The 17,888-nt window shown below is 39.4% G+C and overlaps 1 protein-coding gene across 1 annotated transcript in view; it reads left to right on the forward strand.

Annotated features, from left to right (window-relative positions):
* LOC126412077 (N-acetylgalactosaminyltransferase 6) overlaps nucleotides 1–17,888 on the forward strand; it is a 154,622-nt gene that overhangs the window by 64,376 nt on the left and 72,358 nt on the right. Inside the window, exons 3-4 of the mRNA XM_050081481.1 lie at nucleotides 596–822; nucleotides 14,419–14,585. Of these exons, the coding sequence (XP_049937438.1) occupies nucleotides 596–822; nucleotides 14,419–14,585 (394 nt within the window). The remainder of the gene's footprint in view (nucleotides 1–595; nucleotides 823–14,418; nucleotides 14,586–17,888) is intronic.

Raw genomic sequence — 17,888 nt, forward strand, 5'->3', positions numbered from 1 at the left:
CTTGAATTTCATTAGTTTAAATTTAAGATAAATAGCCATATGTATTCCAAGGAGGTAGTATTCATTCATAGATGTTTTTATAATTGTTATAACTAACAACCTTTTCTTTCCTTTGTGTAACCAATGGAAATTCTGAAATACTTTTTCTCTGTCCTTGTTGGAAGAGTAATTGAGATGACGAGTAGGATGGGAAAGGATTTTAGTAACTGCATCCACCCCCTCTCTTTTTTCATCTTGCGTGTATAGGATAGCAGAAAATTAAAGTGAAAGTTTCCTTGTGCACTAACTATTCATTTATTTTTGTGATCTATTAATAATACTCTTCTAAATGCCTACATTTTTCCTGTTGCTGACATGCACATTTTCAGAACTGCCAATTAATACAGTTTTACAGGAGTTGCAGAGATTTAAAAAGTAATCTGGTCTTTGCCCATCAATTGCAGGCTATAATTTTTTTAATGTGTACTTCGTACATCTCTCCCTTGTAGAAACATGCATGTGCTACTTTTGTTTTATTGCCGTTATAGTTTATAAGAATTCACAGGCACTTTTTTGTCGACAGAATATGTTCATGATTTTTATTTGTGTTTCATAGAATAATAAAGCAGCTGCTGGTGCATCTGAAAAAATTGATTGGCACGATTACAAGCAGATTGAGAGAGATGCCTTACGCAAGGGAATTGGTGAACACGGGAAACCAGCAAACCTTAGTCCTGAAGAGTCCGCACTTAAAGAATCTCTGTACAGAGAAAATGGTTTCAATGCTCTCCTCAGTGATAAGATTGCTCTGGACCGAGCTTTACCTGACATACGCCACAAGGGGTATGTGCAAGAAGATTCATCAGTATGATTCATTATATATGTGCATGAATTTTCTTCTTATTTTAATAATTAATTTATAATCTAGCTAATATGTTACGTTGTAAGTGGTTAGGATTAAATATCAGAAGAGTATGAAAACATTCTCATTTTTGGCAAGAATGCTAAAAATTTTGGTAGTCCCTCTAACAACACTGAAAAAAATTATTCTTGTTATTCCCCCCCCCCCTCCCCCCCTTATCCCCCCCTCCCCCCACCCCCCACACCCCCCGCAAGAAGCACACAGTCACTTCCATCTTCATTGCTGTAGCCACCATCCAATCTTCAGGAGCTTCTATCCTCTATGTATCTGGCACTGTTTATTGTACACATGTACACATTTTACCATTATGTAATGCTGTGCTGCAGACAAATACTTTCAGAAAAGACAAGTTAAAATGTAGATGTAACATTTTTTTCAGAAATTTGTTTCTTGTTGATGCCAGTCTCTACTTTATACTAGGTGGTGTGGCTAAAAGTGTTTGTGAAAATATCTTGGACACTACAACATGGGTGAAAAAAAGGTTGTAATAAAAGTTGTTTGTTTCAGAAGAGAACATCCACTGACACTAAACTTGACCGACCCCCCCCCCCTCCCCCCCCCCCCCCCCCCCACACACACACACACGCCCCATCACAGTGGGTGGGAGAGAGATCAACATTGAAATATTCAATGGTAAGTGTGTGCAGAACACTTTGTCATGAAACTCCTGCACCTCATGCGATTTGCCGTGAACTACTGTGAGGATATGCAGCTGTTACAGCTAAAACATCCACTGCACCATTTTTGTTGATCACAGGTTGTGGTTGGATTCTTCGTATGGGTTGAATACTTCCAGTTTTTTTCTGGAGAACTGGTATCCACAATAAAAACTGGGGGTTCCTATTGAAGATTACAAAATTGAGCCCCCCTCCCACCCTCTGGGGTGGGGCAGGGGGGTCAAGTGTAATGTCATAGGATGTCCCCCATTCATGATAAATATCTGTTGATATAACCCTTTTTGTAACCCGATGTGTAGCTTCCCATATATTTCCCAAAGCAGTCGTAACTGCCCCATCCTGTATATGCAGTTGTCAGTTATTTTGCTGTCCAAATTACAAAACTCCTCAACTATATTCAGTGTGAAACTTCCTGGCAGTGTCTTCATTCTATTTCTCTCAGCATAATCTGATTTAACTTTTGTTTTTCTTTTGTTGGTGCTTGTTTAAGATCATCTTTTTTCTATAGATTATTCAATCACTTCTGCTGATCTTGCATGTCCTTAGCCATTTCTGATAAAATTGTAGTGTCATTGGTAAACCTGAAAGTTTTAATACTTTTTTCCCTGAACATTGTGCCAGCTGGACACACAATGCCAAGATTGCTTTTCAGCAAGTTGACTAGGGTAGGGTGAGGGGTGTGTCAGTTGGGGCGGGTACAGGCAGAGAGAGGCGGGAGGCCAGAAGAGGGTGATGTCAGTAGCTGTTGGCTCAAAGAGAGTCAACAGGTTTGCTGGCTAGGAATGTAGGAGGCAGGGTACATAGGTACACAGGCTATGAAAGTGATATAGGGGTAGCAGAGCTAGTGGGATGCAGAGTACGAAGGAGGTGACGTGAAGGCATGGATTGGGAGGCTATGACAACATGGGAAGGAGAAACTGTTGGGAAGAGGGTGTGTTGACAGTGGGTTAATAGGGGTTGAGGCCACAAATGTTATGGCAGCGAGCAGTGTGTTGCAAGTATAACTCTGGTCCACATAGTTCAAAAAAGCTGGTGGTGGAGGGAGGGATTGAGGTGGTGCAGGTTGTGATGCAGCCATTGAACTAGAGTGTGTGGTGCTGAGCTGCATGTTGTGCCAGTGGATGATCAATGTTAGTCTTGGCCACTGTGTGGCAGTGGTCATTCTGGTGGACAACTAGTTAGTTGTCATAATGTCATAAAAGGCTGTGCATTGAGCGCAGCAGAGTTGGTGTATAATATGCTTACTTTCACAGGTGGCCCTGCCTCTGATGGGGTAGGATAAACCTGTAACTAGACTGGAGTAGGAAATCCTGGGTTGGTGGATTGGACAGGTCTTGCACCTTGGCCTTCCTTCACATGGGATTAGGAGTGGGAGTCTCCTATTGATGGACCAGAATGTTGTGTTGGTTGGGTGGGTGATGGATTACTACTTCAGAGGTTATCCCTAATTTCCAGACATAATGATAAGTAATCAAACTCCTGGTGAAGGATGTGGTTCAGTTGTTCCAGTCCATAGTGATACTAGGTGATGAAGGAGATGCTCCTTTGTAGCTGACCTTGTGGATGGTGGGAGGATTAGGGCTATGTGAGAATATGACACGGGAAACCAGTTTGCAGAATACATTTCGGGGGGGGGGGGGGGGGGGGGGTTAATATGTGCCTGTGAAGGCCCTCATGAGTCTTCTGCATACTGGGCAAGGGAATACTAGTTTTTTAAACACTGTTCACTGGTGGTGAAGCTGTATGGGAGTGATTTTTTGTTATGGAAATGCTGACAGTTGTAGGTACTGTTGATGGTTAGTGTACTTAATATAAATAGAAGTGTGATTGTAGCCATCAGAGAGTTTGAGGTTCTAATGTAGGAGGTTCTAATGTTTCCCATCATATAGATACAGAATTTTGTAAAAAATTAAAACAGAATTTTATAAAAAATTAAGAATGACTCCTCAGACCTTGTTTAAACGCAGTTGCAGTTTAGACTGAGTTTCTCCAATGTCTTGATTCACTGGAGAATAAAGGTGGATCATTAGACTTCATATATAAATTGGATAGTAATTATCATCACAGTTAGCTTGATGTAAATTTCTTGTTGCAGTACATAGTATTTTTTTCATCTTGTAGGCTCTGTTGTCTAGATTTATTTTTCATTCCTGTTGGTAGCAGGAGGATATTTTGGTTAAGCTTAACTGCTGATTATTTATATGAGTAGTTAAATCCACAGGTGTTCTGAACATATTTTTTGCTTCAGTCAAACATGTATCACAACTCCCCATGTTTGTAAAAGAAAGCCAACCAACACAAATCACTTCATGCCAAATGTATACTGCAACTTACTGACAAAACAGTACGAAGATCAAATGCGCACCAAAGATGCAAAATTAGCAATACAAAAATAATTATGTTCAGAGATTAGTTTTTACATTCACAGAAATTTATAAGTGATTAATAATTTGTGTTACACTGTTTTTCAGATTACATTCCAGAAAATGGTAGAAGTAATAATAATAATAATAATAATAATAATAATAATAATAATAATAATAATAATAATAATAATAATAATAATAATAATCCCCGTGGAGGCCCGGGAAAAGAATAGGCCTCCGGTATGTTCTGCCAGTCGTAAAAGGCGACGAAAAGAACAAACCACTAATAGGGCTAACCCCCCTTTTAGTGTGATTAGTTGGTTCAGGACAGAACTAAAGAAGCCTCGGACAAGCGCCGTCATTGTCGGGGACGACGCTTGAACCCTATGCCCGCCCACAATGGTAACGACACTGCTAGCCAACTGGAAAATGATTTAAATCCAAATAGAGGTGTTTTGCAGGATATGCTTCCTGCAACCACACTAGAAGGAAAACAAAGACAGAGGATGAGATGGTCAGATGAAGTTAATCGACACCTCATGTTCTGTTATTACCAAGCAACAAACCTAGGAACCAACACAACTGGATACAGATCACAAGTATACACAACATTTATTACCAGATACCCAGAATTAAAATTTTTAACAGAACAACGACTAGCTGATCAGATCCGTGTAATAATAAAAAATAACAGGATACCCCAGTCAGAATTAGAAAACATCAAACAACAAGTACAACAAATACTGGAACAAAATAATGTGCAATCAGAAGAAGAGGAAAATACAGTAATGGACTCAAACATCCCAGAGCAAACAAACAAAGAACAACACGCACCAATTAAACAATCAGAGGAAAACGAAATCTTAAGACAGCCACCAGAACAAGCACAAATAGAACACGAAGTGACACAGATGTTAGATATAGAAGAAAAATTTCAGCTAACATATATAGAATACAAAGACACAAATACAGACATTAGACCATTCTTGCATAGACCACCAAATAACCCACAAGTCGAAACAACAATAAAAACTATCAACACCATAATACACAACAAAATAAATGAAAACACAACTATGGAAGAGTTACAACTACTGGTTTATATAGGAGCACTCACTACACTAAATATACACACTAGGCAGAGATCAGAACCAACCAACACACAGAAGAAACCCACAAAACCAGCATGGCAACACAGGGTACAGATCAAAATAGAAAAACTGAGAAAAGACATCGGACAGCTAACACAATTTATAAGAAATGAAATCTCGGAAAAAAAACGAAAAAGGTTAGGTAAAATCTCACAACAAGAAGCGACAGAGCAATTAGACGAAAAGAAGCAGAAATTACAAGCATTAGCCAAACGACTCAGAAGATACAAAAAAAGTGAAAATAGAAGGAAACAAAACCAAACATTCAACACAAACCAAAAGAAATTTTACCAGACAATAGATAACACACACATTAAAATAAACAATCCACCAAACATAACAGACATGGAACACTTCTGGAGCAACATATGGTCAAACCCGGTACAACATAACAGGCATGCACGGTGGATACAAGCAGAAACAGACACATACAAGATGATACCACAAATGCCTGAAGTGATAATTTTGCAACATGAAGTCACCCAAGCAATTAATTCTACTCACAATTGGAAAGCCCCTGGAAATGATAAAATAGCAAATTTCTGGTTAAAGAAGTTCACCTCAACACATTCACATCTAACTAAATTATTTAACAGTTACATTGCAGACCCATACACATTCCCTGATACACTTACACACGGAATAACATATCTGAAACCTAAAGATCAAGCAGACACAGCGAACCCAGCTAAATATCGCCCCATAACATGCCTACCAACAATATACAAAATATTAACTTCAGTCATTAAACAGAAATTAATGACACATACAACACAGAACAAAATTATAAATGAAGAACAAAAAGGCTGTTGCAAAGGAGCACGAGGATGTAAAGAGCAACTGATAATAGATGCAGAGGTGACATATCAAGCTAAAACTAAACAAAGGTCGCTACACTAAGCATACATTGATTACCAAAAAGCTTTTGATAGTGTACCCCACTCATGGTTACTACAAATATTGGAAATATACAAAGTAGATCCTAAATTGATACAGTTCCTAAACATAGTAATGAAAAATTGGAAAACCACACTTAATATCCAAACAAATTCAAATAATATCACATCACAGCCAATACAGATTAAGCGTGGAATATACCAAGGAGACTCATTAAGTCCTTTCTGGTTCTGCCTTGCTCTGAACCCACTGTCCAACATGCTAAATAATACAAATTATGGATACAATATTACTGGAACATACCCACACAAAATCACATATTTGCTATACATGGATGATCTAAAACTACTGGCAGCAACAAATCAACAACTCAACCAATTACTAAAGATAACAGAAGGATTCAGCAATGATATAAGTATGGCTTTTGGAACAGACAACTGTAAGAAAAATAGCATAGTCAGGGGAAAACACACTAAACAAGAAGATTACATATTGGATAACCACAGCGACTGCATAGGAGCGATGGAAAAAACGGATGCCTATAAATATCTAGGATACAGACAAAAAATAGGAATAGATAATACAAATATTAAAGAAGAACTAAAAGAAAAATATAGACAAAGACTAACAAAAATACTGAAAACAGAATTGACAGCAAGAAACAAGACAAAAGCTATAAATACTTATGCCATACCAATATTGACCTACTCATTTGGAGTAGTGAAATGGAGTAACACAGACCTAGAAGCACTCAATACACTTACACGATCACAATGCGACAAATATAGAATACATCACATACATTCAGCAACAGAAAGATTCACATTAAGCAGAAAGGAAGGAGGAAGGGGATTTATCGACATAAAAAACCTACATTATGGACAGGTAGACAATTTAAGAAAATTCTTTCTAGAACGAGCAGAAACTAGCAAAATACACAAGGCAATCACTCATATAAATACATCGGCTACACCACTGCAATTTCATAACCACTTCTACAACCCTTTAGATCACATAACATCAACAGATACGAAGAAAGTAAATTGGAAAAAGAAAACACTACATGGCAAGCACCCGTATCATCTAACACAGCCACACATCGATCAAGACGCATCCAACACATGGCTAAGAAAAGGCAATATATACAGTGAGACGGAAGAATTCATGATTGCAATACAGGATCTAACAATAAACACCAGGTATTACAGCAAGCATATTATTAAAGATCCCAATACCACAACGGATAAATGCAGACTTTGTAAACAACAAATAGAAACAGTAGATCACATCACAAGCGGATGTACAATACTAGCAAATACAGAATACCCCAGAAGACATGACAATGTCGCAAAAATAATACATCAACAACTTGCCATACAACATAAACTAATAAAACAACACATACCTACATACAAGTATACACCACAAAATGTACTGGAGAATGATGAATACAAATTATACTGGAACAGAACCATTATAACAGATAAAACAACGCCACATAACAAACCTGACATCATACTCACCAATAAAAAGAAGAAATTAACACAACTAATCGAAATATCCATACCCAATACAGCAAAATACAAAAGAAAACAGGAGAAAAAATTGAAAAATACTTCCAACTGGCTGAGGAAGTCAAAGACATGTGGCATCAGGATAAAGTTGACATCATACCAATTATACTATCAACTACAGGAGTCATACCACACAATATCCACCAGTACATCAATGCAATACAGCTACATCCAAACATATATATACAACTACAGAAATCCGTAATTATTGATACATGTTCAATTACCCGAAAGTTCCTAAATGCAATATAACATATACCGTACAGTTAAAAGGAAGTGATGCTTGATCAAGGTCTGCATCACTTCCCATTTTTAACCAGACTTAACGTCTGAGAAAGTAAAGAAATAATAATAATAATCATTCCCTGGCACATTACCATTAATTCTCTCCTCTCATCATACATTCTGAATGCCCAAGTCACTTCAGGACCTCATCAATAGCAGTAAAGTCAACTTATAGAAACATCATATCAATAGTTTAATATTACTACAAATAACATTTTGTACCACATCACAAGTACTTTTTCAACACTATCTGCTTCACACAGATCAGGACCAGGGAATATGTTACTGGTTTGTTCATATTAAGTTAGCTCTGATTTATTTCGTAAATCTGTTTTTCTGCAGTGATTGAGAAATACTTTATGTTTACATGTGGAATTATTGAAGATACATGTTATTTGTGACAAACACTTTCATTCAGATCTCTCCCTCCAGTAGAATCTTTAATAACTTTACTGTAGTATGCCAGTAGGAACCAAACTAACTCTGCTATCTAACCATAATCTTTTCAATAAGGAACACAATTTTGCACATTACCACGCCCCCCCCCATGAACCATGGACCTTGCCGTTGGTGGGGAGGCTTGCATGCCTCAGCGATACAGATGGCCATACCGTAGGTGCAACCACAACGGAGGGGTATCTGTTGAGAGGCCAGACAAACATGTGGTTCCTGAAGAGGGGCAGCAGCCTTTTCAGTAGTTGCAGGGGCAACAGTCTGGATGATTGACTGATCTGGCCTTGTAACATTAACCAAAACGGCCTTGCTGTGCTGGTACTGCGAACGGCTGAAAGCAAGGGGAAACTACAGCCGTAATTTTTCCCGAGGACATGCAGCTTTACTGTATGATTAAATGATTAAATGGGTAAAATATTCCGGAGGTAAAATAGTCCCCCATTCGGATCTCCGGGCGGGGACTACTCAAGAGGACGTCGTTATCAGGAGAAAGAAAACTGGCATTCTACGGATCGGAGCGTGGAATGTCAGATCCCTTAATCGGGCAGGTAGGTTAGAAAATTTAAAAAGGGAAAGGATAGGTTAAAGTTAGATGTAGTGGGAATTAGTGAAGTTCGGTGGCAGGAGGAACAAGACTTTTGGTCAGGTGATTACAGGGTTATAAATACGAAATCAAATAGGGGTAATGCAGGAGTAGGTTTAATAATGAATAAAAAAATAGGAGTGCGGGTTAGCTACTACAAACAGCATAGTGAACGCATTATTGTGGCCAAGATAGACACAAAGCCCATGCCTACTACAGTAGTACAAGTTTATATGTCAACTAGCTCTGCAGATGATGAAGAAATTGATGAAATGTATGACGAGATAAAAGAAATTATTCAGGTAGTGAAGGGAGACGAAAATTTAATAGTCATGGGTGACTGGAATTCGTCAGTAGGAAAAGGGAGAAAAGGAAACATAGTAGGTGAATGTGGATTGGGGGGAAGAAATGAAAGAGGAAGCCGCCTTGTAGAATTTTGCACAGAGCATAACTTAATCATAGCTAACACTTGGTTCAAGAATCATGAAAGAAGGTTGTATACCTGGAAGAATCCTGGAGATACTAAAAGGTATCAGATGGATTACATAATGGTAAGACAGAGATTTAGGAACCAGGTTTTAAATTGTAAGACATTTCCAGGGGCAGATGTGGATTCTGACCACAATCTATTGGTTATGAACTGCAGATTGAAACTGAAGAAACTGCAAAAAGGTGGGAATTTAAGGAGATGGGACCTGGATAAACTGAAAGAACCAGAGGTTGTACAGAGTTTCAGGGAGAGCATAAGGGAACAATTGACAGGAATGGGGGAAAGAAATACAGTAGAAGAAGAATGGGTAGCTCTGCGGGATGAAGTAGTGAAGGCAGCAGAGGATCAAGTAGGTAAAAAGACGAGGGCTAATAGAAATCCTTGGGTAACAGAAGAAATATTGAATATGTCTGCTTGTGGCTGTATGTGTGGATGGATATGTGCGTGTGTGCGAGTGTATACCTGTCCTTTTTTCCCCCAAAGGTAAGTCTTTCCGCTCCCGGGATTGGAATGACTCCTTACCCTCTCCCTTAAAACCCACTTCCTTTCGTCTTCCCCTCTCCTTCCCTCTTTCCTGATGAGGCAACAGTTTGTTGCGAAAGCTTGAATTTTGTGTGTATGTTTGTGTTTGTTTGTGTGTCTATCGACCTGCCAGCGCTTTCGTTCGGTAAGTCACCTCATCTTTGTTTTTATATATAATTTTTCCCACGTGGAATGTTTCCTTCTATTATATAGAAATATTGAATTTAATTGATGAAAGGAGAAAATATAAAAATGCAGTAAATGAAGCAGGCAAAAAGGAATACAAACGTCTCAAAAATGAGATCGACAGGAAGTGCAAAATGGCTAAGCAGGGATGGCTAGAGGACAAATGTAAGGATGTAGAGGCTTGTCTCACTAGGGGTAAGATAGATACTGCCTACAGGAAAATTAGAGAGACCTTTGGAGAAAAGAGAACCACTTGTATGAATATCAAGAGCTCAGATGGCAACCCAGTTCTAAGCAAAGAAGGGAAGGCAGAAAGGTGGAAGGAGTATATAGAGGGTTTATACAAGGGCGATGTACTTGAGGACAATATTATGGAAATGGAGGAGGATGTAGATGAAGATGAAATGGGAGATAAGATACTGTGTGAAGAGTTTGACAGAGCACTGAAAGACCTGAGACGAAACAAGGCCCCGGGAGTAGACAACATTCCATTAGAACTACTGATGGCCTTGGGAGAGCCAGTCATGACAAAACTCTACCATCTGGTGAGCACGAATTCTTTACAGACGAATGGAAAAACTGGTAGAAGCGGACCTCGGGGAAGATGAGTTTGGATTCCGTAGAAATGTTGGAACACGTGAGGCAATACTAACCTTACGACTTATCTTAGAAGAAAGATTAAGAAAAGGCAAACCTATGTTTCTAGCATTTGTAGACTTAGAGAAAGCTTTTGACAATGTTGACTGGAATACTCTCTTTCAAATTCTGAAGGTGGCAGGGGTAAAATACAGGGAGCAAAAGGCTATTTACAATTTGTACAGAAACCAGATGGCAGTTATAAGAGTCGAGGGGCATGAAAGGGAAGCAGTGGTTGGGAAAGGAGTGAGACAGGGTTGTAGCCTCTCCCCGATGTTATTCAATCTGTATATTGAGCAAGCAGTAAAGGAAACAAAAGAAAAATTCGGAGTAGGTATTAAAATCCATGGAGAAGAAATAAAAACTTTGAGGTTCGCCGATGACATTGTAATTCTGTCAGAGACAGCAAAGGACTTGGAAGAGCAGTTGAACGGAATGGACAGTGTCTTGAAATGAGGATTTAAGATGAACATCAACAAAAGCAAAACGAGGATAATGGAATGTAGTCAAATTAAATCGGGTGATGCTGAGGGGATTAGATTAGGAAATGAGACACTTAAAGTAGTAAAGGAGTTTTGCTATTTAGGGAGTAAAATAACTGATGATGGTCGAAGTAGAGAGGATATGAAATGTAGACTGGCCATGGCAAGGAAATCGTTTCTGAAGAAGAGAAATTTGTTAACATCGAGTATAGATTTAAGTGTCAGGAAGTCATTTCTGAAAGTATTTGTATGGAGTGTAGCCATGTATGGAAGTGAAACATGGACGATAACCAGTTTGGACAAGAAGAGAATAGAAGCTTTCGAAATGTGGTGCTACAGAAGAATGCTGAAGATAAGGTGGGTAGATCACGTAGCTAATGAGGAGGTATTGAATAGGATTGGGGAGAAGTTTGTGGCACAACTTGACTAGAAGAAGGGATCGGTTGGTAGGACATGTTTTGAGGCATCAAGGGATCACAAATTTAGCATTGGAGGGCAGCGTGGAGGGTAAAAATCATAGAGGGAGACCAAGAGATGAATGCACTAAGCAGATTCAGAAGGATGTAGGTTGCAGTAGGTACTGGGAGATGAAGAAGCTTGCACAGGATAGAGTAGCATGGAGAGCTGCACCAAACCAGTCTCAGGACTGAAGACCACAACAACAAACCCCAAGATAACCACAATGTTTCTATACCCACTATATAAATGGATTTGGAAACCATACAGTGTAGCCAATACTGTTTCCAGTATAAAATATAAATAAAACAAAGTCAAACATTAAATATTTCAAAGCTCACCAATACTCATACCCAAATTATAGTCATTAATCAATTTGTACAGAACATAGAAATAAACCATCTAGATAGGACTTAGCAAACTCGCCAAAGTACACTATGTAATATAAATCCTAACATCACCTGTAATGTAATAAAATTCTGCGTCCACATTGCAAATAAAGTAAAGCAGAACAGTAATTTATTCATATATGATCACAAATTTTCATTTGTCACTATGTTACATATTACTTTGTCAGGTGGCTTCCTTTGTTTCTTAATTGTCTCAAATTGTGGTACTTTACTTTTGTATTCCACTGAATTTTTTAAATTTGCTCTCACATAGAGACTCATGACTTTTGAATACAGATTGACATAACTCTGCTTTTACAAATTACTGTTGACATTGTTCCCACAACATGCGTCAGCTCAAAACTAAAATATTTTTGTCAGAATCAATTATTCTATACAAATTAGCTACATGATTAACATTGTTACAGTGTTGACTACAAACTTGTCTGCTAACTGTTTCTAAACTGACTACAAAATTCATTCAAGTACCTCTGCCACCAGTTAAGCTGTAATTGATTATAAAATCTGAATATTCTTCCTGAAACAGATACATATTTGAAAAGTTCTCATACTCTAGCCACTGTCAAGAATGGTGGTGGTGGTGGTGGTGGTGGTGACAACACACACACCCAGTCCCTGGGCAAAGAAAATCCCCAACCTGGCCGGGAATCAAACCCCGGACCCTGTGATTAAGAGGCAGCAATGCTAACCACTAGACCACAAGCTTTGGACAGCAGGTTTGTGAGGGATAGGGACTGTCAAGATGGTCATTGTGAAAGGAGAGATGGGATCCAGAAAAGGTAGTTTATGTGATTAGACTGTTGGGGAACTGAGTGAATTCCTTGGCTTAGGCAGCATTTAAGGAACGGGAAGTGGAACTGGGTTTTAGCTTGGGAAATAGATACTTTTCTCTACTGATGCAGGCAGATGGAGCAAGGATCCATTGTGGCTGTGATGGTGCTAGGAAAATGTGAAATGACACGGGGAATGGAAGTGTTAGGTGGTTGGAAGGGAACTGGATAACAAAGGATGTGTGTGGAGAGTGAAGAGTGTGGAAGAAGTGGTGCTGAGGTCAGTAGGATGGTTCTGTGACTTGATGCATGTAAGTTATTGTCACGTACAGGAAAGGAGGTGGTAAGTCATAAAAACCTTACAGCTAAGCACTATGCCACAAACATAGTGTGCAGACAGATTTTCCCTGCCATATCCTCTCCCTTCCCCAGTCCTCATACCATCCACAAAAATCTGCTACAAAGGAATACCTCCTTCATCACCCACTATCACATTGGGTTGGAACAACATGAACCATATCCTTCCCAGGGCACTTCCTGCTCCAGTCCTGTCACAGGTAGGACCCCCTGTGTGATAGCAGCCATGTCATATAACAACTCCACTGCAATCACCGCAGAGCCTTTTATGTCAGTATGACAACCCTCTACCCAACAGTTTTCCCTTCCTCTGCCCAGTCACCACCTCCCAGTCCACATTCCACATCACTTTCATTGTGCGACACACCCACTGGCTTCAGTACCAGTGCACCTTTGACCTCTCCTTTCTGCACTCCTACTCAGCAAACCTGCTACTTCCCCCTGAGCTGTCGACTGCCCACGTCCAACCCATCTTCCTGCCAGTCGCATATTACCACCTGATTTAACCCCACTCCTTCCTAGTACACCTTCCGAAATGTGATCCCGGCATTATGTGTCTAGCCAGTACAATCTAAGGACACAGGTGTGTGTGTGTGTGTGTGTTTGTGTGTGTGTGTGTGTGTGTGTGTTTGACAGAAGGGAGTCTTTACTCCTAAATTATTTACTTTCTGCCAGAACTTTCCTACTATGTGTTTCAAATTAGTCATTACTTTCTTTTACTGCTTGCTCCAAGTACAGAATTAATAACATGGGATATAAGCTAAAGCCTTGTCTCAATCCCTTGTCAACTGCTGCCTTGATAAACTGTACTGACAAGGAGAGAATAGAAGCTTTATAAATGTGGTGTTAGAAAAGATATCTGAAGACTAGTTGATTGCAGACTATTTTCATGTTCATATATTGCTACAGCAACATTCCCATTTAGTTAGGCACTCTGCTTACTGACATAATTTTTGCAGAGTATAAAAATTATGCAAGTTTTAATAATTTAAGTTTCCTTGTGTAAGTAATCCAGTTTCTCTCTTACCACTTCTTCCCTGAAGTAGAACTTCAGATGACTTTTTTGATGTTTCAGAACAGTTGAAAGTATAGTTGAGTGAGTAATGTTACGCACAGGCTTCGTAACCAGTAGTCATTAGATTTAGTTTATTTGTTGTTACTTATAGTAAGTGTTACACATAATAATCGTTTCTGACCTTTGTGACACTTTTATCAATTTCAGGTGCAAGTCAAAGAAGTACTTGAAAAAACTTCCCACAGTGAGCATCATTGTTCCATTTCATAATGAACACTGGAGCACACTTCTGAGGACTGTCGTCAGTGCGATCAACAGATCTCCCCCAGAATTACTCAGGGAGATAATACTTGTTGATGATTTTAGCTCTAAAGGTGATTTTGTGTTTATGCGTCAATAAGATGATTTAAATGAAATTGATAATGATTATTTAATAGCCATATACTTGTTTGGCAGGAAACTGTGAATTTAGAATGAAAAGTTCAGCTAATTAATTTTGACAAGAAAAATGGGGACATGTCATGAAAGAATTACCCAAATGAGACGGAAATTGGTAGGTGTGATGTACAGGTGCAGACGAACAAATGATTACAATTTCAGAAAAAAATAGATGATTCATTCAAGAGAAAAAGCTTCACAAATAGTGCAAGCCAGTAACTCATTAGTGCACCTCTGGCCCTTTATGCAAGCAGTTATGTTTCTTGGCATTGATTGATAGAGTTGTAGGATGTCCTCCTGAGAGATATCGTGCTAAATTCTGTCCAGTTGGTGTGTTAAATTGTCAAAATCCTGAGCTAGTTTGAGAGTCCTGGCCATAATGCTCAAAATGTTCTCAATTGGGGGAAGATCCAACAACCTTGCTGGCCAAGGTGGGGTTTGGTAAGCATGAAGACAAGCAGTAGGAACTGTCGTCGTGCTCAGCCAGGCATTATCTTGCTGAAATGTAGGCCAGGATAGTTTGACTTGAAGAGTAATAAAACAGGATGTATAACATTGTCAATGTACTGCTGTGCTGTAGGGGTACCATGGATGACAGCGAAAGAGGAGTTGCTATGAAGTGAAACGGCATCCCAGACCGTCACACCTTGTTGTTGTCTGTGTGGTTGACAGTTCATATTGGTATTCCCTTGCTGTCTGGGTCATCTCCAGACATGTCTTTGGCCTGAAATCTAATTGAATGTAGTAGAATTGTCTTTAGTGATGAGTTCTGCATCAAACTGAGCCCTGATGATCAGCAAAGTTGTCTCTGGAGATGTCCCATGGAATACCAACCTGATTGTTGCCCACCATATGGCCCGACAGCCAGGAGTGACGATCTGGGGTGCCTTTTCATTTCATAGCAGGACCCTTTTGGTTGTCATCCACAGCACGCTTATAGCACAGTGGTACATTGACGATATTCCATGCTGTTTTGTTGTTACCCTTCAAGGTAAGCCATCCCGGGCTTATATTTCAGCAAGATACTGCCCACTTGCACATGGCGCTAGTTTCTACTGCTTGTCGCCGTGCCTACCGAACACTACCTTAGCCAGCAAGATCACCGGGTCTCTCCCCAATTTAGAATGTTTGGAGCGTTATGGGTTTGGTCCACCAACCAGCTTGGGATTTTGACAATCTAATGTGCCAATTGGACAGAATTTGGCATGGTGTCCCACAGAAGGCCCATCCAACAACTCTTGTCAATCAGTACCAAGCTAACTAACTGCTTGCATAAGGGACAGATGTGGACCAACACATTATTAACTTGCTGTCTTGAACAAATCATCCAGATTTTCTGAAATTGTTAGCATATTTTTGTCTATATATGTACATCATGTCTACTGATTTCTGTCCCATTTGGATAATTCTTTCAGAGGGCATCTTTTTTTTGTTTTTTGTTTTTGTCTTAAGTGTGTGTTGTGGTTCAACGGTATTGCAAAATTTATTGATTATCTTAAGACATTCTGATTTATGTGATACAGTTCAGTCTCAATACAATAGTTATCTATATTATTGTAGGATACACATAAGGGTAATAGGTCTTTACCACTTCATCTAGCTGCCTAAAACCAGAGAGAAGCTCTTGTGATCCAAAGTTATACACATTGTAAGTGCTGATATGAGCCACCACCTTCACTGTTGGTTGCATCCTGTGCTCTTTGTGGAATCCAGAAGACTCATTCCACATCTGGAATCACTCCTCCCAGTATCCATGCAGTGCGCACACTGGATTCATTACTATCTTTCACAGCCACAGCCACATCCCTAAGGCATCCCATTACACGCCTAACATAGGTGGTACCAACTACCAGTAAACCCACCCTCTGTGACTTCCCAGATCTTCAGGGCGAAAGGTTTCTCCGAAATTGAGCAGGCACCTCCATCTGGCTCAGGATGTTTATCAGACACACAGCGGCCGAAACCTGTTCATCTGTCTGTGTCTGATAAACATCCTGAACCAGGTGCAGGTGCCTGCCCTTATTTCATCAGCTGCTGCCACACCATGGAACAGCATCTCACTTGACCATCAGTGAGGGCTCAACATCAATGTTGGCAGTACCTGAGGGGCCACAGTAATGGGCCATTTGGGAGACAGTGGGATGTACCAAACGTCCCTTGGATCCTCCTGTCCTGCCCACCACATTGGTACCCATTGGCAACGGCCTCAAGCTACATGATTGAAACCAGCACCACGTGGAGCTGTGGGCAAAGGGTCACCAACTCAGCCCCTATTTGAACACAGTAATTGTAGTTCCAATCCATTCTATGGATGACAGAAGTATACTCTAGACGGAATTAAAATGAGGAGCTGTGCCTGATAAGTACACAAACCTGTAGGAAATTTAGGAATATAAACTAAAGAGCGCAGAGGAAATTCAAAATCAGTTGTTTCTTCTAAAGAGCTGTGTGAATTAACAAACGACATGGTGTTCTTAACGATATACCTAGACGCATTGCTGCAGAAATTAAAGCTGCAACTTAACAATAGTTGTGGGCAGCTTGCCTCAGGAGAGGATACAATGACTTTGTAATTCCCTTCCCAGCTGAATCAGTACATGAATCCAGGTCATTGGTGCTGCAACAGCATTTTGATCATGTGCTCATACTGCCAAGTTTTTTGTAAATTTATTTCCATTTTGAAATCTCTGTAGTCAGGCAATGTATGTCTGCCTGTACTTGCCTCCTTCATATGGCTAGTTTTCTGTAATTCTGCTTTCCAGTAATCTGAATATTTTCAGTTGATCTTCTGTGTCTTACCTAAGGTGGACTTCTAGCTCATTGTTATTCTCATTCTTGTCCCTTCTCATCAATTTTGTTTCTGTGATATTACGCCTTAAATCAAAAACAAAGCTGGGAGGACTAATTGTTACATTTTATAGCTGCTATAAGGGTTCCATACTGTTGTACTTTATAATTGAAAGTTGTGTTACTCTATAATGTTAAAAATACTACTTGACAGTAGAGGAATTATAATTGAAAGTTGTGTTACTCTATAATGTTAAAAATGCTACTTGACAGTAGAGGAATTATAATTGAAAGTTGTGTTACTCTATAATGTTAAAAATGCTACTTGACAGTAGAGGAATTATAATTGAAAGTTGTGTTACTCTATAATGTTAAAAATGCTACTTGACAGTAGAGGAATTAAAATACTGGGTTTTGTAGCTCTAATTTTAAATGTTTTTAACTTCAGTTTT

The sequence above is a fragment of the Schistocerca serialis genome, chromosome 7 (assembly GCF_023864345.2).
Source record: "Schistocerca serialis cubense isolate TAMUIC-IGC-003099 chromosome 7, iqSchSeri2.2, whole genome shotgun sequence".
Taxonomy (NCBI): Eukaryota; Metazoa; Arthropoda; class Insecta; order Orthoptera; family Acrididae; genus Schistocerca; species Schistocerca serialis.